The sequence below is a fragment of the Chelonoidis abingdonii genome, chromosome 10 (assembly GCF_003597395.2).
Source record: "Chelonoidis abingdonii isolate Lonesome George chromosome 10, CheloAbing_2.0, whole genome shotgun sequence".
NCBI classification, from domain to species: domain Eukaryota; kingdom Metazoa; phylum Chordata; order Testudines; family Testudinidae; genus Chelonoidis; species Chelonoidis abingdonii.
Window position 1 is genome coordinate 52550887 of NC_133778.1, and position 20633 is coordinate 52571519.

Genomic DNA, 20633 nt, shown 5'->3' on the forward strand with positions numbered 1-20633 from the left:
TAAACATGCCTTCTGCCCTTTTTTCTCCCTCAGCCTGTGTGCTTTTTATATGGGAAACTTCTAGTTCGGGGCTTCTCTCTGACCACATGGTCTGGAAAAGGTGGACTAGCCATTAATTCTCCTGTGTTGTGCAACATAAAGGAAGCTCAGAGAGGTCCAGCAGCTCCCTCTGTGCATACCCAGTCCCTGAATGAGTCTCTGATGGAAGTTACTGCATGGCATCTTCAACTCTTTCTATTCAGAATTTCATCCTGCATGTCTACCCTCGGTGACTAGAACTAGTTGGAAATTTTCTGACAATGTTTTTCCATTGTGAAAATACAAATTTGTTGAAAGCAAAACATTTAGTGGAAATGTGTTGGCTTTGACAAACCCTCCAGTGGAACATAGGTTTCAAAACTTGAGTGCCAGCTAAGTTTCTTGCCAGCTTGCCCACCCAGCTCTTTGGCATCCTGCCTGAAGAACTGCTTTGGAGTAGGGATCCTGGTTCCCAGGACTTCCAGGGTCTGTGGTTCCAGGATAGCCAGCATCCCCAGAAAGACCATCTGAGGACGAGGGACCCCAGGGCTTCAAGCCTCCAGAGCCGGCTCCCTGGGTTGACCAACTTTCTGGGCAGCTAGCTCCCCAAGCTTTGAGACTCAGACAGGCCAGGGAAAAGGCAGGTCCAGGAGCCTGGAAGCCCTCTGAATCACCATCGCTGAGGAAGCCTGCATGTGGGAGCTGCTATTGAGCCAGAAACCCCAGAAGATCTGGAAGCTCCTGACTGAAATTGATATGATTCTTCTCAGTTTTAGGAATATCCACCATTTAATAGCAGTGGTGAGCCCATAGCATATTTTGTTTCAGAACATATTTCAGTGCTTCCAAAACAAATTATTGCAGGATTTCAGTTCTGTGAAAATTTCTGATTTTTTTGTCTTTTTATCCCAATTCAGGATAAAAAAAAATCTGAAAATTCAAAATGTATTGTACAATGCAAATTTGGTTTCCTGACCAGGTCTGTCAATGACCCCCAAATGTGCAAGCAAATAACATCTTTTGTTGTAGCATTATGTGTGTGCATGTATGCACTGTAAAAATATACATTTATTCCCCTCTTTTGTGGTGCATTAAAATGACCACAATTCAGAACAACTATTTCACCCCTGCTGTACAACCCACCTGTCTAATAACAAATCACATCAAATCCTTGACTTCTTTTAAAGCAGTAGTGCTCAATCTTGATTTTTCTTTTAAACTGGTTTGTGTGCATGCCTTTTCCAATCTGCCCAGTGTGTTAAAAACCCTTACAGGCAGTGATAGCTTCATGCAGTGATAGCTTCATGCAGCAATTTATCCCCATCCCTGGACTGAGAAACATTTGAATGGACACTTTGCCCATCAATTCACTTCAGTGGCACTTCACAGGGGTGCATATGTGAGTGCAGTAGCTGGCTTACTTATGAGATTTCTTACTTATGAGAATCTTACTTATGAGATTTCTAGACATGGGGCTGGTTAAATGCCACATTAAAAGCTTGAGTCTGTGGCTCTAGGGCATGGGTTCTCAAACTGGGGGTCAGGCTGCCTCAAGGGGTCATGAGGTTATTACATGGGGGGGGGGTTGTTGTAAGCTGTCAGCTTCTACCCCAAACCCTGCTTTGTCTCCAGCATTTATAATGATGTTAAATATATTAAAAAGTGTTTTTAATTTATCGGGGGGGAGGGGAAGGGTGTCACACTCAGAGGCTTGCTATGTGAAAGGGGTCACCAGCACAAAAGTTTGAGAACCTCTGCTCTAGGGATACTGTCACATGGCAATTATTATAAGAAATTATAACATTAACCTGGTGCCTTTTGTTACTTTTGGCTGGTGATTTTACCTATTGTCTCTCATCTTATTCATACATTGACAGCTCTTTAGGGCAAGGACTGTCTTTATTGTTATATGTTTGTAGGATGTTTAGCATAATGAGGCCATGGCTTTTATTATAACATAAGTAATAAATACATAATAATAAACCCTGGAAAATGCAGGGGGGGCATACATTCCATTGGGCTGGAGGGTTAATGAGCACCGAGAGAGATAGGTTACCGGGAGATGCATAAACATTTGGGAGTTGCAGAGCAAGGTCACTACTGCACGCTAATCTGGTTAGAAAGGTTAGTATTAGGCACGGAAAGATCGTCTAGAGGAGGAGCTAGAAGAAAATACATTTCCCAGGGCAGCAAGGTGGATGAACCTAGTTTACATTGTGTGCTTTTGGTGAGCATGGGAGTGTGCCACACAAAGAGGTAATGGTAAGCTAGGGGGGAAATATAGCTCCGTGGTTTGAGCATTAGCCTGCCTAGCTTAGGGTTGTGATTTTAATCCTTGAAGGGGCCATTTAGGGATCTGGAGCAAACATCTGTCAGGGACAGTACTTGGTTTGGCAGGGAAGAGGACTCAATGACCTTTCAACTTTTCAAGGTCCCTTCCAGTTCTAGGAGATAGGTGTATCTCCATTAAAAAAAATGATGGTGCCACCACAGGAAAATGGGGGGAGAGGGCTGGGAAGTTACTCGATATTTACATCTGACACCCTATTTTGGAGGGGGGGGGGAAGAGCAGGGAAAACTTCCCTGTCCTCGCCCCCCCAACACAAAACCTCACTGGCTTCTTCTGTACCCCTCCTCCCCCCCGGGGGTGGCACCAGGAAAGAGACACTGTCGCTTTAAGGCTTGGCGCTGGAAGCGCACGCAGCACGGGGCGCAGCAAGGCAGCCCTGACTGAAGTGGGCAGGGGGAGGCGAAGGTAGCGCTCACCCCGCTGGCTGGCCGCCCGCCCGGAGCTGGGGCAGAGGCTATGCTGCGCTAGCCATGTCCAAGCACCCGCCCTCCTCCTACAGCAAGAACGGGCTGGCGGACGGGCTGCACGCCCCCATCTTCCAGGTGCCTCCCCCTCCCTCCGCCCCTGCTCGGCTCTCCGCCTTCCCAGCTCGGGGCTCCGGCGGCTGGAGAGCATCGCCTGGGCGCCGGGCTGCAATGGCTGCGGTGGGTGCTGGGCTGGAGCCTCGCTCGCTCCCTCCCGCAATCCCCGGAGGGGCTGGGGCGGGCGAGGGCAGGGCCAGCGGGCGAGGGGGTGACCCGTTACCAGAGCTTCGGGCGAAGCCACCGGCCCTTAGTGCAGCTGGGCAGCGTGGCCGGCTCCCCTCCCGGCGCTGGCCAGGCTGGACCGGTCGCTGCCCCGGCGAAGCAGGGTCCCCGTTCCCCCCCCTCCGACCGCCCTTGTGACCCGATCTGTCTCTCTTCCCTCCCCTCCCTCGGCGAGTGCAGGTGGCCCGCGGGACGGCGACCCGGCGGAGCAGGTTGAAGCGATCCGACGGCAGCACAACGTCCACCAGTTTCATTCTCCGGCAGGTACCGTGCGGGCCGGGGAGAGCGGCGCGGGGCGAAGCGAGCCGAGCCGAGCCGAGGCGGGCGGGGAGCAGGCGGTGACCGCACAGCCTGGCTAGCCGCTGGCCATAGTTACTGTGCTGGGCATGAAGCGAGTTTCTTTGGGGAAATGCCTGTCCCGGGCATTCCTGCTGCACGCAGCGCTCCGGCCGTACCGAGAAAGGGGTGTGCTATTCACCCTCTTGGGTCTAGCTCTTAAAAGCCTTGTCGGTTTTTTCCCCTCTGCAAACTAGATCTTCACTCCGGCTTTAAGTTGCTTTGGTTTTAGTTAGTTAGTCTGTATTCGTTTTGTTATAAGACAGGCCCCCACGGAAATACAGCGTCTCGGGATTTACACAGTACAATCCCGGGCGATCTCAAAGAGCTCAGGTGTAGTTAGAAACCTTTGAGTAAACAAGAGTTTGGGGAAAGAGGAATGAAGTAAGTTTTTGGGCCAGAAACATAACTGCGGTTTGGGTGAGAGGGGCTTTTGGATGAGGGCGGTTGCAGCTCCCTGTTTTCCCCAAAGATTTGGGACAAGGTAAAGGGAGTGAGATTGGAAATGGAAAGGGAATGGCTCCCCTTGACTTGGATTTGTCTTGGTTAAACTAGTAAGTGCACAAGAATGGGTAGCATTTCTGATTTAACTCTTTCCAATTGTTGAGTATTTATTTCTCAAAAATGTGGGCCGACAGACCACTTGGCTTTAGGATGCTGTCTGTTAGAGTCCGTTTCAGCCAAAAAGCAGGAAGATGGGCTTCTAGATGCCCTGAACTAACCTGGATCACATCCAGCCCATTCTATCAAATGCTGACTGCAGAGTGCTTTCATTTAGACTTGCCTGAAGGCAAATTTCCTCCTCTCTCTCTCCTGAATGTATTACTCTGTGTGTTATTCTGTGCAACCATAAGGGCTAGAAATGTACTTCAAAAAAAAAGAAAAAAAAAAAGGCTGAAATTTTCATGTAGTTACTTGGCTCCAGGAGCTGGGGCTTTAAGGAAAACACCAAATATGTGCAACTTGTGACCAAATTGTGAGAGTTGGCAACTGTGTTTTAGTTTTAGATCTGCGGGTGCTAATTATCCTCCAACAATAATCGTCCTCCTTCTGGCATGACAAGGATGTCACAGGAGCAATTTAGGTGACAGTCCCCTGTCTCTATTCACCCTTTGCCTTCTATTTCCTCTCTTCCATTGTTGGCTGCTAGCTTGTGCCGCTATAACTTGCCCCAATAAAAACTAACATCCATGGTCTAATTGAAGCTCTGGTGTTCTCTTCCGTGTGATGTCTGCTCAGTAAACACAATTTTAAAGACGTAAATTATAAAATACCAATCTCTTAAATGATTTGTTCATTCTTTGTTTATATTAAAGAGTGTTCTTGTTTTGGGGTTTAATCCTGCATTTATTATACATGCTAAACTCCCACTGGGAGGGCAAGGAAAGCAGGATTGGGCCCTTAACAGTTTCAGGATGTTTGCCATGGAAAGAACGTCTTTCATTTAATTATACTGCATTGAAGTGCAGGTCACTGAAGTGGTGAATCATTATAGCCTCAAAAAGAAAAGAAAAATATATAACCAATAGAAGTAATCCATTTCCAATTGCTTTGTGATATTTTCTATTCACTGCAACTGCACAAACCAGAATGATAGCAATTCCATGCTCGCACTCCTTGTTTTCATTGGAAATGAGCATGAGATATTACTGTAGCACAAAGGGAGATAACATGAAACTTAACATGACTTGAAGCCAAATTATTAGAATATTTGCAAAAAAAAAATACATGAATCCAATTTTAGTCCATGTTCATGGATTGAGCGAGTTCAGCAGGTTTTACAGAAAGGTGTAGGTGCCTACTGTACTTGTCAGGGAGAATCTTTTAGACTCTCTCTGCTATGTCCTTTAAAGTAATGGATTTCCAGAGTAGTGTTAAAACATCAACTGGAAGTAAGGCTGCATTTTATTTGTTGTCATCTTACGTTTGCACTGTCAGGGAACTGAGCGTCTGTTCCTGCATGTTGCAGTGTGCGCTGAATTCCCACTGGAGTGAAGGGCACTTAGTTTCTCCCAGGGGTGCTCAACACTATGCAGAATTGGGCTCTTCACTGCTGACCTTACAAAACTTTACTCACAGGAGTGAGGTGTGAGAGTTGGCAATGGTTTAGATTGTTTAGATGAATGCCCAGTTGAAGCTAGTGGGGCACTTGTATAACTGTGAGTCAAGCCCTAACTACCTAGCTGTCATAACTGAGTTCTATTGCATCTGACATCTTATTTGTGTTCAAATGTGGAAATGTTCCCTGTGCTTTGCAGTTTGTTCAGTTTCTCATGTTCCAGTGCTTTGTGTAGTTCTTAACCACAGTATGTCTGAATAGCTGCTAGTCTGTATCTCATCAGGAGTCAAGTCCGAGGATCTCAGTCTCTGCTCATGGAAACCTCATATAATGCCTACTAAAGAGATACACATCTGTTATTGAAGGGGCACTGTCAAATATTTGAGGCCTGGCATTTTGATCTTATTTATAATTGATAATAGTTTGATGCTAGATCTTGTATGTCTTCATTTTACTAGGAACCGTGAGTGTGCAGCGGATACAGAACTGGGCCCGTGATGGAGAAAGTCTTCTATATGCTAAAGACCTGATTTTTTAAAACTGCACCAAAAATGCACTAACTTGCATGCTTAGTTGTCATAATTGCATGCACAACTCATAACTGTGCATCTATCTGGCCTCACTATAGGGAATTTGCACATGCAAACAGGTAGCACATGCAAAAATCTGGCTTGCCTCTTGTGTGACTAAATACCCAATTTGTTTGTACAAATAATGCAGTTCTGCATACACAACTTTGAAAATCAGGGTCAGTCTACTGGCTTTTTTTAAAATCCACCACTCTATCACCAATAGATTTCCCAGAAAATAGCCACTATCTCTGGGTCTCAAGACAATGAATTGTGCTTTCTCTGCCAACTCTGCGGTAGTAGCAGCAGCAGCAGCAAGTACAGTTACTAAAGTTATTCCCAGAACTGTGCTGACAAGGTTGCTGTTTCTGCACTAGTATCTGATAAGTTTTGGCACAATGAGGTGCTATATAGATTGAAACTGTTATATAAATATGACTTCAAATCCATTCAAATCATAGCAAAATAAATAAATCCACTAAAAGAATCTGCATTATCCCAATGGAAAAGGAGCAGATAGAGAAAACAATGTCATCTTCTGAGAGGTTATTACAGATAGTGGAGATTTAAAATAATAATTGTACACATTTACTTGAAACCTTAAACAGTGGGAGATTCAATAATTCATTTCATAAAGACAGTAAGAAGCTTTCATTTGAACTATATGAGTTCAACAACGAAATAACTCTTAGATTGCCTCCCACCCACCCATCACAGAAAGAGTGTGGAAGAATTCACTTTAAGAGGCATTTAGGAAACGGTTACAATTAACTCTCTCCATGAATTTACTATAATAAATTCCTTCCCATATGTCAATTTAACTGCACAAGACAACATTTCCTTTGCGGAAAGATGCGCCCCGTGTTTCCTTTGGGCTAGAACGAGACTGGTTGTGACTATTCTCAGACTGCATGGTTAGTATTTGAATTCCTTTTAATTATGAAAGAGAATAGAAACTTTTAACTCATAGCATATATAGCACTAATTAGTTGTATCCCATTGGTCATCTCAGTCACTGGGATCCTTCCCCTTTTTTCTGTTATAAGGATCAGGCTGTCTGGGACACAGGCAGAAAAATATCAGCTGGCAGAGATTAAAATGGAGATGTTTCATAATGTTTTAGTTTTATATGCAACATTTAAAAGATAAATTCTAACCTGCATCACCAAGCTGTGTAGTAATAGCACAGTAAGTAGAGTTTATACTAAATCTGATCTAAACCTCAACTGTACTATAAACTGCAGTCAGTTACTGGAGTAAATCCACATTGTCAATGGAACTATGGAATTTTGTTGTATTCGTGTGTGTCAAATGCATAAGAACAGTGTAATGGTCCCTTTTCAAGATGATCCATTCTGTTGTTGCTAATTTTTTTGGTTCTAGTTTACATTTCTTCTTACAGAAATCTTTAGAAAAAAGTAACATTTTTGGTAAACTTTAAATTGTGAAATTCTTTTTTTTTTAATTTGCATTTTTTCCATATTGTCTAATATTGGTAAAAATCAGCAAAATGTTTTCAGTCTTATATATGTTTCAGTAATGGCAGAAATATTGCTTACAATATCACAATCTTGGAATTATGATAATTAATGCCCATAATTGGTTCTTAACATATGATAAATGTTATAATGATGGAAGTAGATGGAATGAGTTACAGATGTAGACAAATATCCATATGCTGAAAATCATTAGGCTAGTATGAAAATTACTTATAGAATTAAGTGAACAGGTTGTTCTCTTCCTAAAATGGCTTGATGTGTGATTCAGAACTTTGACTGAGGACAAATAAGCTGCTCAAAGTGAAAGGCAATAGAATGCTGTGACCCTCCTTCCTGTTCAGCAAAGCATTTAAGCATGTGCTAAACTTTAAACACACAGTAATTGGACTACTTCTGTGCTTAAGTGCTTTGCTGTTTCAGGGCCCTGCAACGGTCCCGATCCTACAAACACTTACTTCCATAATCTGTTTTACACATGTAAGTAGTTCTGCATTGAACTTGAGGCCTCTTTTTATAAAAATAGTGTATTAGGGCTTGTCTGCATGAACACTAAGTTCACGGCAACCTGGGGTGTAAACCTACCCCACGCTAGTCTGCAGCACACTAACTGTCTATATGGACTCTGCTGTCATTCAGAGAATCGTAAAAATGTAGAGGAGGAAGAGATCTTGATAAGTCATCAAGTCCAGCTCCCTGAGTTGAGGCAGGACCTCAACTCAGAGAGCTGGGAATTTGAAAGGGGAGTATATTAAAGCACACTAGAGAACTTTGAGTGCATGGCAGCAGGGTCCACATGGACACTTATTGCACGGCAGGCAAGTGCCTGGTAGATTTACACCTCAGCTTGCTGCAAACTAAATATTTGTAAAGACAAGCTCATAGCACTGGTCTGATGGCCATATTTCTCTTATGGGGATATGAATTCTATCTTCAGTTAAAAACAGAGGATATTCCTACTCCCTTCCTGTCCTATACTGTTGTGTAGTTTTTCAGTGCATTGTTGAACAGCTTCTCTTCTGTTTCAGAGGCAATGGCATTTCATTGATTATTTCATTCATAAACTGATTTATCCAAGGCCTACTGAAATAAATGGGATTATTTCCATGGATTTCAGTGAATTTCAGATTGGGCCCAAAATACTTCAGGGTCCATTAGCTTGAAAGGTTTCTTCTGGAAATAACCAACTATTTATTAAACAATTAATTTAATAGAAATATTTGGAACTATTTTTACTGAAAATTATCCCCTGACTGTGCTGGAACACATGGATATTGCAACACTGCATGGCTTGGTAGTGCATGATCAAATATCTGGCACAAACAAGGATGGGTGAGTAAGTTTGGCACTGAAGTGTTAAGTACAATATTTGTACAAGAAATCAGTGTATAAAACTGTTCTTGTTATGTAGCAAGTGCTGCTCAATTATATTAAGAACCCCCTTAGGGGACAAAAGTCAATTATCAACATGCTAGCATGGGGGAGTAAGTAGGTCGGCTGAAAACATGCTTGTAGTATTGCAAATACTGTAGTAATAATTCATTGTTTTGGAAGCTTTTATATCTTCACATGTTGTTCCAACACTGTGCAATTTGTAGGGAAACATTTTTTTTTTCTATTTGACTCATGGTCAGGACCATTTTCATGGTCTGATTCTTTTTTAATAGAATTTATTTCTGTGAGAAAAGTATGGCTTCTTGCAAAACAGTACAATTTTCCTGAAAAGCTATTGCCACAGAACTGTTTTTAATCAAAAGTACATGACACGCAATGCCAGCTTCTTTATTGCAACTGATGCCTGTTAAATTAACTGCAGAGATGTTACAGAGATTTCTTCATAGACATGTGAACCAGAAGCCATTAAAATCTCTGTTATGCATACAGTAACAGAATTTAGGGGGAAAAGCCCTGATGGGACGCTAATCAAAAGCTTTTTGTAAACACAGTAAAGCAGCAGCTCCATCAGGAGAATCTGGACAGGAAATCCCCAGGGAAAAGTGAACGCCTTGAACAGCTGTTCAAAGAAGCACTTTAATATCTGGTGAAACTGTGAAACGTATTAGAATGGCTTCTTCAATCCTGTAGCCACACAGCCTCTCTCTTCTCCGTCAGATCACTTCTCAAACCCTGCTTTTTCAGTGTTCCATCTGAGGCCTGGTCTGCACACAGACTTTGTACCAGTATCACTTCCAGTTAGGATTTTTTAATTGTTTTTTTTTTTTTTTTTTTTTTTTAAAATAGTTCTACTCCTATGACCCCCAGTGTGGACAGTTTTATTTGAATAAAGGTGCCTTTCCCCTGTGAGGAAAAAGCTATACCAGTATAAACATTTCTAACCTGTATATCTGTATCCATGCTAGAGGGGTTGTACCACTTATCTATACTATGGTTTGTCCAAAATACACTATATTTAATTTGACAATACTAGTATAGTTAAAGTAACACAACATTAGTGTATAGACCAGGCCCTGTCTATGCGTTTATACCATGTTTATTACCATGGTATCTGAGCTCTTGTACATTTGTTCAGTTGATGCATTTATTTTTATAAAAGGCAGCAGAATTTATTTTTGTGGTGCATGAAGGTAATGTCATGATCCTATTCTGTGTAAGTTTTCCTCTTTTTCTCACCTTTCTTTGTGTCATGCTACATCTTTTTCCTAACATAGGTCTAGTTCCTGTAAACGCTTCCTCATACAAGTAAGAGTTTTTAGAATCTGTCTCTGAGGCGTGGATTATAGGGTAGACATTGGTCTCCGTCCCAGAGGTGTAAAAGTAGAGTTGCTCAGTCTCAGTGTAACTAAGATCAGGATCTGGCCCTGTCTCTTCTACTTGGTCCTTACTTTGGAAAGTCCTTTAGCATGTGCTTAACTTTAAATGCATGCTTAAGGACTTTGCTGAATTTGCATTGTGATCATTCACCTGCTTGAAGTTAATCATTTGCATGAGGGTTCTTCTGAATAAGGGGCCTTAGTTAGGACAAGCCTGTTCCTAAAACTATTGAAGTAAATCAGAATCTTTTCAGTGATGTCAGTGGATTTTGAATCAAGCCCTTAAGTGCCATTTACACATGTGGCTCTCTTGTAAAATTACACTCAGAACTTTTCTGTTCTTTTCATAAATATTCTTGCCACATTTGCTACTTATTTTAAGATATTTATATTAAAAATACGAACTTGCCCCCTCTGAGCCCATCGCTTTTCTTTTTAAACTTTATCCTGTAGCAAAGACATAATGCTGAATTGCTGTCAGTATGCTGGCTCCCTTCTTTTTTAATATTAAATCAAGAAAAAAAAAGAAAGATACAAAAATGGTTTTTATTATTGAACTGACATTTCATCTCCCAGCTCTCTAGTTGGCTCAAATTTTTAAAAAAATTAATGAACTTCTGGCTCAAAATGGTAAACATCTCTTTCAAAAGTGTTCCATTTCCTCTCTAGCTTTACTCAAAATGTGCATTATGATTCTGATGTGTTAGACACCAGGTCAGTGGAATTTCGCTAAAGGGCCAAGCAGTACAAAGGCATGGTCTGTAAATAAGATTGTATCCAAACTCAACTATCTTTGTATATGGCCAACATTTTAAAAGGTCTAGTGATTTTGGATTCCCAACTTGAGATGCCTTAAAGTGGTCTGATTTTCAGAAAGTGATGAGCATTCAGTCTCTGAAAATCAGACCTGTTGGTGGTGTCTTAAATTGGCCCTTCAACTACTGAGGAACCCAAAATCAGCAGACACCTTTGAAAATTTTGGGCTAGTTACGTAGGCCAAGATTTTCCATTCTTAATTTATGAACTGAATTATAAGCCTTGAAGTGTTTCTAGTAGTTATTAGGGTTACACTGTAATGTAATGGCTTGATGTATGTGAGTTGGTTATTGCCTTCTGATGGTGAGCCCAGAGAGTATAAGGGACCTGCTGTTAGTACCCGCTAAGAGGGTCAAGTCTAATCTTGGCTCCCTAAGCAGAGGCTGTTCAAGGCAATCTACTGCCCTAGGTAAAAGTTCAATATGTTGTCCTTCCCCTGCCCCCATAGGAATAGGATGGCAGATTTGGCTTGGCCATCCCTCTGTCATGAATAGATGGTATTGCAGCTCAGCGCATAGGGTTGCAATGACGTTCAAATTTGGCCTAGCTGCCTCTCTGTGATGAGAGAGGGGCAGCTGGGCCAAATCTGCCATGCTAGGCAGCTGCCCAGAAATCTGCCACCATAGACAGTGGCCTAGTTTGCCTATAGCTAGAGTGGGCTCTGACTGTAGGGTGTGTGTGTGTGTATGTATTGATCTTTAAGAGAGTTTTTTATATAAACTTTCTCTTAAAGATCAATTTCCTTAGCATCTTAGTGTCATATAATATATGATGATGATCTTAAAGGCCTGATTGTGAGTGGTACTGGGGACCTGCAACTCGAACTCCTATTGAAATCAGCACCTCTCAGGATCAAACCCTAATTAGGTAAATAAAATATACATCTGCAAAAAAGTATATTAGAATTTCAGGCTGAACTCAATTCTATTATGATTCCTTAATTTCTAAAATGTAAATCACTGTTGTGGAATATGCCCATCTTTTGGACATGGGTGGACCATTATTATTCTTTGTACAGCATTTAAAATGTACTAAGTATTTGACTAGTGAATAAAAGATGCAGCCACTTGTCCAAAGAATTTAGGGCTAAATCTCACAAAGGGATCAGCATTTCAGCACCTAACTTTTAGGCATCTTGTTGCTTAGAGGAATCCAGCCCTGAGTTAGGTGCCCAAGTTCTGTATACAATTCATGGGAAGAGATAGGCATCTAAAAATGGGGTCCACAAAAGTCAACAAGCTGAGCAGGAAGCCACCTGAACTAGTCCATAGGCCACGCCCCTTTCCTTGATATTTCCTAAAAGAGCCTTAGGTGCCTAAATCTGGGTTGGAAGCAGGTGCCTCCTTCTGCTTGGGCTTCGTAGCCATGGACCATCTCCTGTCTTAGGTCCCTAAGCCCTTTCTTGCCAAAAAAGAATTAAAAAATGAGGAGGCGTCAGTGGTTCCAGTCCCTTTATAACTTTGAGCCTAATAACTCAGGTTGAATCCCTCTCTTTGCCTGATGTGAAGGGGCTTGAATATAGTTCCGCCCCACCCTTCAAGATGAGCTCACTAGCCATTGAGTTATGGGACATTATGGGGCAGGGCTCTCTCAATCTCTCCTGTTGATGCCGTTTCACTGTGTATTTATAATTAAATATGCATTTGGCCAGGCAGAGAGTGAGTGACTCTATAGTCCAGTGGCTATAGAAAGGTGGAGACAAAAGTTCAAATCCCTGTTTCGTATTCCGTCCAACTCTCCCCCATCCTGGGTGAGTACCCTAACCTCTGGCAGGGGTGCTAGGACAATTTGTATAGTGGGGATGCTGAGAGCCATTGAACCAATCTGTGTATGATGGAAACTACTTCAAGCCAAGGGATGCAGCAGCATGCCTAGTTCCAGCACCTCTGGACTAAAAGTCATGGGAGGGGCGGGTGCTTCCCTGGTGTTGTTTGTGAGTGGGGGCCCAATCCGGTAGGTAGCTTCTGACAATGCCTACTAGATCAGGATGCCCAGGTGAGATGGTTAGAAGAATGCCTAGTGTGAGGATGCGTCTGGGGCTTAGACGTGAGCTAGGCTCCAGGGCTGAGTCCACAGGTCTTGAAACAATTTTTATAGTGGGGGTGCTGAGAGCCATTGAACCAAACTGTAAACCCTGTATATAATGGAAACCACTTCAAGCCAGGCAGTGCAGTAGCATCTCCAGCACCCCTAGCTCCAGAACCTATAGCTAAGGCCGTTGTGCACCTGCTTGCTGGCAGATATTTAGGCACCTGCAAGACATTACCAGCAGAAATATAGACACCTAGAAACATTACGGAAGCTACAGAGATGGGTGGCAGCTGAGCAGTGGTTTTGAGGACCTAAATTTTGAATTTAGGTGCCTAACGTGGCAGTTAGACACCTAAATCTCTTTGTAGATTTAGCCATTAGACCAGTGATAGTCAGACTGAGGCTCATGAGCTGCAAATGGGTTTTTAATGTGTCTCCTGTGGCTCTTTCCAACACATAATATTAAAACGCTGTGTGATTTAATTATTAGCCAATGAGGCTGCTTTTACTATGTTATTAACCAATTGAGGTTGATAAAATAATAATAATACTTGTCCAATCATTTTCCTGTGAGAATAATAATAATAATTAATTAATACATATAACATGTAAACATTTCCCATCATACTGTTTAAATATGAACGTATAGTACTATCGTAAATGAAACAATGAATTCACACCACTGTGGCTCTTTTGGGTAATGCTGATTGCTAATTTGGCTCCTGAATCACTGAGAATTGGGTATCACTGGTTTAGACCTTGTCTACATGGGACCTTGTCTACTGGTTTAACTTACGTTATTTTTTAAATCAATATAGCAGATAAACTAGTGCAAAGCCTTGTGTGGATACCTTTATTATGGTTTGTTCCAGTTTAAGTATATCCATTTTTAAATTCACACTCTTGCATTCAAGACCTTAGGGTGAGGTTGTCAAAGACAGCTGTGCAAACTGGGTGTGAAATTATGACCCCATTGACTTCAGTTGCAAAAGTCCTATTGACTTCAGTGGCGTTAGAATTTCACCTTGGGCATCCAGATCCCTTAGGAGGCTTTGAAAACCCCACCCTTGCAGTCTAAGATATCATTCCTGTAAACAGATGTGCTAATGTGAACCCCTGCCCCTGCTCAGAGTCCCCTTGGGTCCAGTGGGGCTCCCTCTATCCAAGGGCAGAGATCCACACTGTTGCAGCTCTTTCCAGGGTTGAGACAAATCCCAAAGAAGAGAGCTAGCAGAAGTGTGTGCGTGTGTGTATAGGGAGGGATGATGGAAGAGACATTGAGGGTTATATAAAGTAGTTGCTTTGTGAGTTTTGTGCACTTTTCAGAAGTTAGGGGTGATTATAATTAAAGAATGCTAAGCGCTGCATTTATTAGTGATTATGACTGTCAAAACTGTGCTGAGCCAAGATCCCCCTAAACCGTTCCTCATCTCTCCACCTCCAGTGGATATTGCTATGCACGCCCAGGCCAAGTCAGAGTCACATGAAACTTAGCTGATTATTTTTTTCTTGAGTCAAGCTGTGTCATGGCCTGAAGGATTTAGGGTGCATCTACACTTTCCTGGGTTCTGCACTGGTAACAAGTGGTAGCCAGCAGCTATCACCTATGCATATGCACTTCTGCTGTTCACTTGCTAACTGCTGTGTCCCTTTTGACTGTAAAAAGATCTAAGAATCCTGCCTTGATTCTCCCCTGCACAGATGAGGAGCTCCACAAATCTGAAATGACAGTAAAGGGAATACAGCTAAAGCACAAGAACAGGCTACCTGAGTTCTAGTTTCAGTTCTTCCACCAACTTTGTGTGACTGGGGCTACACAACTGTGTGTGCCTCAGTTTCTTCACCTGGAAGGAGGGGACAGTGAAACTTCTCTTCTTCAAAGGTGTGAGGCTTTTGAAGGGATTCAGTGGCTTTTCATGTAAATATTCTCTGTAAAATGTTCCCCTTCAAGAGGAATTATATTTGTTTCTTTGTTTAGAGGTAAATATGGACCATGATTACATGTTTAAAAAAACTAGGGCTTGTGTCTCAGAGCCATACATCAGCCTTCTATGAATCTTCACTAGATGATATTTATAATCAACGCTTGTCCTGACAGCTCCATGATCATGGCTACTGGAGCACATTGAAATGGAACATGATTTGTATCCTCAGTATGCTTATGTACAGATACTGATACGTTCTGTGCTAGTAGTAATTGGTGCAAATGATCGTTAACGAGCTTCTGTCAGAAATCTTACAGATGACAGTTAACCGAATTAATAGTCTCCCTTATGTGTATTTGATGGAATCTTTGGCGAAGATTCACAAAAGTCTAAGCTTTTAAGATTCACACTTACAAAATTTATATCCTCTTTTTTTTCAGCAGATGTGCTGACCGGCTTATTGTCTCCATGGCAACAAGATTTCCGTTTTAAAATAGCCTAAAGTCACAGAAGGGAAATCTATTATTAATAGCATAAGCAATGTAGGTATGAACAACATGCAGCGTTTATTTGTGTTCATGATACAGCAATTCTTGTGTTTTTTGCGTTCTCGCTCTACATGTACATACTGTTTCTTTTAATTTAATTTTCTAGTGTGACATGTACAATCAATTCTTTATTCCTTCAATATTATTACGAGATATTTATATGATTACAATAATACTTATTGACTTAATACTTTGCAGTTATTATTAAAGCACTGTAAAAATATGAACTACAATAATTAATTAACCCTCAATACACTTATCATGTACGTGTATTATTATCATCCCCTTTTACTGATGGGGAAACTGAGGCAGAAGAGTTGCATGACTTGAGAGAGACTCTGTTAGAGATGGGATTAGAACTTGGGATCTCTTAGCTTCCGGCTTTGTGACCTTATCACCCAGGGTTTTGTGATTAATTGATAAGCTGCTGCTCAGAATAATAATACTTTATTGTAGCCTTTTTTCTAGAATCTTATCAGTATGTTAACATTAGATTATACAAAGGATCCAGGCACATGGTTGTAGTGTAACAACAGGGACTAGAGCCATTTTAACAGATTTTGGAAACGAAAACCATGAGAAAGCTTTGCCTACATTTGCTGTCAATGCAGTTTCTATGGACACCGATATTTTGTGTCAAATGCAATCTTGATGTGATTGTGCTGAATATAGAGGAAGCAGAGCTGATTACATGGGACTCCACCCCCTATATTAGCTAGAATGTGTTCTGTTGCCTTGAAAAGAATATACTCAAGATATAAAGAATTTTAGGACAAAGGCACTAGGCCCCCAAAATCTGTCCCAGGTGAATTTACAGGTGAAAAATAGTCATGCTCCTTTTTGCTTGTTTTGTCAAGGTCTGAAAGTTTATTTATTAAAAATTCTGAATTTTCTTTTATTTTTATATTTTTTATATTGGAAATACTAAGCCGTATTTTACTGGAGTTCACCTTGGAGACCCTAGGCAACTGGAATAGGAGCTTCTTCAGCCATTCACTGAAGGGAAGGAGGTGTTGAAAAGATCTTTCTCTTAAAGATCCGGTTTGCTATTTTTGTTAATTTGGTGTTAACCAAAAATGATCAAAAGCTGGAGTTTTTGACGAGTCTGAATAAAAATCACTCCTCTCTCTCAATTAATTGAATTTACTTTCTTGGTGCTGGTAATGTTCTAAGCTGACTGATTTCCCAGTTGTCCATAGAGTCTTCTAGGGAAAACAGGGTAGATAAGAATTTCTTATGTAAAAAACTAGCAAGAGCCACCTGTCTTCACCACTCCCTTATTTTTCTTTTTTAGTCACACAATCGAAACAAGGATTCTTTGTACATCCTAAAGAAGGAATCAAAAAGGGCACAAATCCCATTGCAGGTCATCATCAAAATTCTGTGTCTGCAGAGAGAATAATTGTTTCCTGAATTTGACTGTATTATTTACTCCATAATGTTGGTTAGCAACTTGCTCAGTTTGTAACCAAATCTCTAAATGACAGAATTTTATCAGGGAATGTGATCTAGTAGTTATAGCAAGGGACTGGCAATCAAGGCACCTGAGTCCTATTCCTGGTTTTGTCATTGACTTGTACGAATCACAGAACTTCTCTGTACCTCAGTTTACACATCTGTAAAGTGGTATTTTTCATACTTGTCCACAAGGGAGTAATGAAGTTTTAGGTATAGCTCCTGATCCTGTACATATGCATGTGAGTAACCTGACAAATGGACGATCCTACTGTGATCAGTGTAACTACAGTAGAACCTCAGAGTTACAAACTGGCTAGTCAACTACACACCTCATTTGGAACCAGAAATGCGCAATCAGGCAGCAGCAGTACAGTATAGTGTTTAAGTGTAAACTATTAAAAAATAAATGGAAAGTTTAAAAAAAAAAAAAAAGATTTGACAAGGTAAGGAAACTGTTTCAGTGCTTATTTCATTTAAGGTGGTTAAAAGCAGCATTTTTCTTCTACATAGTGAAGTTTGAAAGCTATATTAAGTGAATGCCCAGCTGTAAACTTTTGAAAGAACAACCATAATGTTTTATTCAGAGTTATGAACATTTCAGAGTTATGAACAATCTCCATTCCGGAGATGTTTGTAACTCTGAGGTTTTACTGTACTCCCATGGGAGTACAGTAAATGTGCTTAAGTGCTTGCGAGTCCTGGATGGTAGCTTGTAAAGTGCTTTGAAATCCTTGGATTAAAGTTGTTATAATGGTAATGATACTATCATATTTGTTAATAACAATAATACTATATTCGCTTCTTATTCTGTTTCCTTGCCTTTACTGATTATGATCATGACTTTTGCTTTGGGAAAGCCTTTATGTTCTGAACAATGTATTTAAATTTGCTTGAGCAAAAATCACTTGATATTCTGAATACTTTAAACAAGTCTCTTAGGGCCAGGTTCTGCTAACCTTACTCACACAGGTTAAGCAGTATTCTAGACAAGACCTGTATTTCATTTGATTTGGCTTCTCTCTGTTAAAATATTCCATTACTTCATTTGTATTTTTATGGCTGTCATTCACTGGATTGATAGTTCCAAGGCTTTTCTTTTTGCAGTAACCATCAACTCTTTCTCCTGGGTAATACACTGCATGATTGTTCCTTTTAATACATATTCATCTCTCTCTCTCAGTATTTCTGTAACTTGACAGATTTGGAACTCTCTGGAAAGTTTGACATCCTGCGTCCAGGACTCTGGACCAAATCACTTAAATATATATTCTAAACCAGAATTCTGACACGGATCTCTTTAAAAATATTCTTGTTTCTTTGAAAAATAAGCCCTCCCCTTTATAAAATCATCCAGGCTGCTCCTACCCAATGGTTTTCAAGTGGTTTTCACATTTCACCTGTAAAATGATTCCCAGTACCTTCACCATAACAAGTGAGGGAAGGCAATTTAGAGTCTTCCTTGTGTAACTTGCTAGCTAATGTAGAGCCAAATCACTGTCACTTCTGGATGAAACAAGTCATGTTCAAGTGCTTCTCAGGTTGTGATTAGCTTTCCTGGGTGGTTTTCTGTATCTCCTGGACAATACTGCCTCAATTTGTGACTTGTAGTGAGGTCCAGTGGCTAGGGAGCTACCCTGGAACTTCAGGAACCTGGGTTCAGTTCCTTGCCTAAGAGCCCACACAGGAAGTCTGTGACAGAGCAAGTCACTTAACCTAACTGTGCTTCAGATCCCCACTTGTAAAATGAGGTTAACAACACTTGTATACTTCATAGGACGTTGGGAGGATACATGTATCAAAGACTGTGCGGTGAAGTCTGTAAAGATTGTTCCTTGGAACCCCGCCCCCCCAAAAAACTCAGTTTCTTTGAGCCTCTAACCACATTGTTTCTAGAGGCTGGGGTTTGCTAGTGAGACTAATGTCTCTTCATTTCTGCACAGTAAAGCTGTGGGCCAGGTAGACAGAAGCTGGCACATGGAAGTGCAAATAACACCCCTCTAGAGCAGCCTGAACCCTCCTATCTGTCAGAAGACTGACAACCCTATCTAGGCTTGTTGGGATGTGCTGAGCCTAAGACTGTAGGGGGAGTTTGTTGGGAGGGTCCCAAAGAGGCTTTTGACAGTGGCGGTGTGATATGACCCAACAAGAATGTGAAGGCTCATGGTGGGGTGTGCGGGCTGGGGCCTTAAACTGTTAAGGCTTGTGGAAGGTTTTAATGGCCTCATTCGATTGCTTCTCCACCCTCATTATCTCTTATCCATGGCTCCCTACTCTGTTGCTCCCCTTTCTTCCCCAGCCCCCTCTGTTGGTATCCTCCATTCCCCATTTCTTCACTTTCCGCCCAAGCTCAGAGCTCTCCTAAGCCCACCCACCATGTCCTGCAGATTTGTTAAGAGCTGCTCTGAAACAAAACTAAAGAAAAATTGGAAAAAGATATTCAATGGCACCTCCCAGCTCAAGGTAGACATAGACTGAGTCAGTTCTCAGCCAGTGACCCGGCACTGGTGGCATTATGTTGCCAGATGTGCTGTCATGTGGAGATGACTTAAAACTGAAGTCCTGACTTGTGACTTAAATGACTTGTGGTCATTAAAAGATCCTAAAACACCCCAAAGGGAGGGTTGTGGTAACCCTGAATGTTCCAAACCAACTCTGTTTTGGTTGTTTGTATTCTGCCTGCCTAAATTCTCCATGCAAGTGCAAAAATATATTCTTCTCTTCCTGCCTTAAGAACTGGGTAGTATTAGGCCTTATTCAAAAACGGCTGCATTTCACCTTGTAGGTGGCTGTATTTTAGGGTGGATTATTTGATCCCTATTTATAGTTTGTATATCAGTTTTGTAAAGTCCTTTAGGGTCCATTTAGGATGGAAGGTGGTATGTAAATATAAGATATTATCGTAAGTCTCATTTGACAGGAGACATTTATGACATTTATTACTCTAGTGTGCTTTAGTCTTGCTTCACATTCTACTAAAATGTTTGCATTCACTTGCCAGTTTTGTGGTCATGCTTATAAATTAAGGACACATCTCTAAATAATATAGAAATAAAATGACTATAATGGAAATGGATTTCTCCCCCTGTAAATTATTGTATACTATGTTGTGACATGTTAAATACTTCTTGGGTCTTAGAGCCAGCTCTCACAAAGCAATTATCTATGTAGGATGTTATAGTTGCAGGTGTGATTTGGTTACAGGCTGAGTTGTCCGCATAGTGGTAGTTGCTTTCCTTCCAAGAAATAAGCACAGAAGTGTGTGTGTGTGTGTGTGTGTGTGTGTAAAATATAGGATCAATACTGTGCTTCTTGGAAGGGAGAGCATATGTATAGCTAGGGGCCTAGCAAATTCACGCCCATGAAAAACACTTCACGGACTGAGAAATCTGGTCTCCCCCCATGAAATCTGGTCTTTTGTGTACTTTTATCCTACACTATACAGATTTCAAAGGGGAGACCAGTGTTTCTCAAATTGGGGGTCCTGACCTAAAACAAAGTTGCAGGGGAGGG

At 41.4% G+C, this 20633-nt stretch overlaps 1 protein-coding gene across 3 annotated transcripts in view; it reads left to right on the forward strand.

Annotated features, from left to right (window-relative positions):
- Window positions 1-2793: 2793 nt before the first annotated feature.
- The window catches only part of CACNB4 (calcium voltage-gated channel auxiliary subunit beta 4), a 206124-nt gene continuing 188284 nt past the window's right edge, over window positions 2794-20633 (forward strand). For 2 of the 3 annotated variants that reach the window (XM_032783739.2, XM_032783742.2), the window contains exons 1-2: window positions 2794-2910; window positions 3295-3378. In XM_032783739.2, the coding sequence (XP_032639630.1) occupies window positions 2839-2910; window positions 3295-3378 (156 nt within the window). In that variant the 5' untranslated portion in view covers window positions 2794-2838. Of the gene's footprint in view, window positions 2911-2964; window positions 3013-3294; window positions 3379-20633 lie in introns of those variants that run through there. The other variant, XM_032783740.2, reaches the window with a different exon arrangement.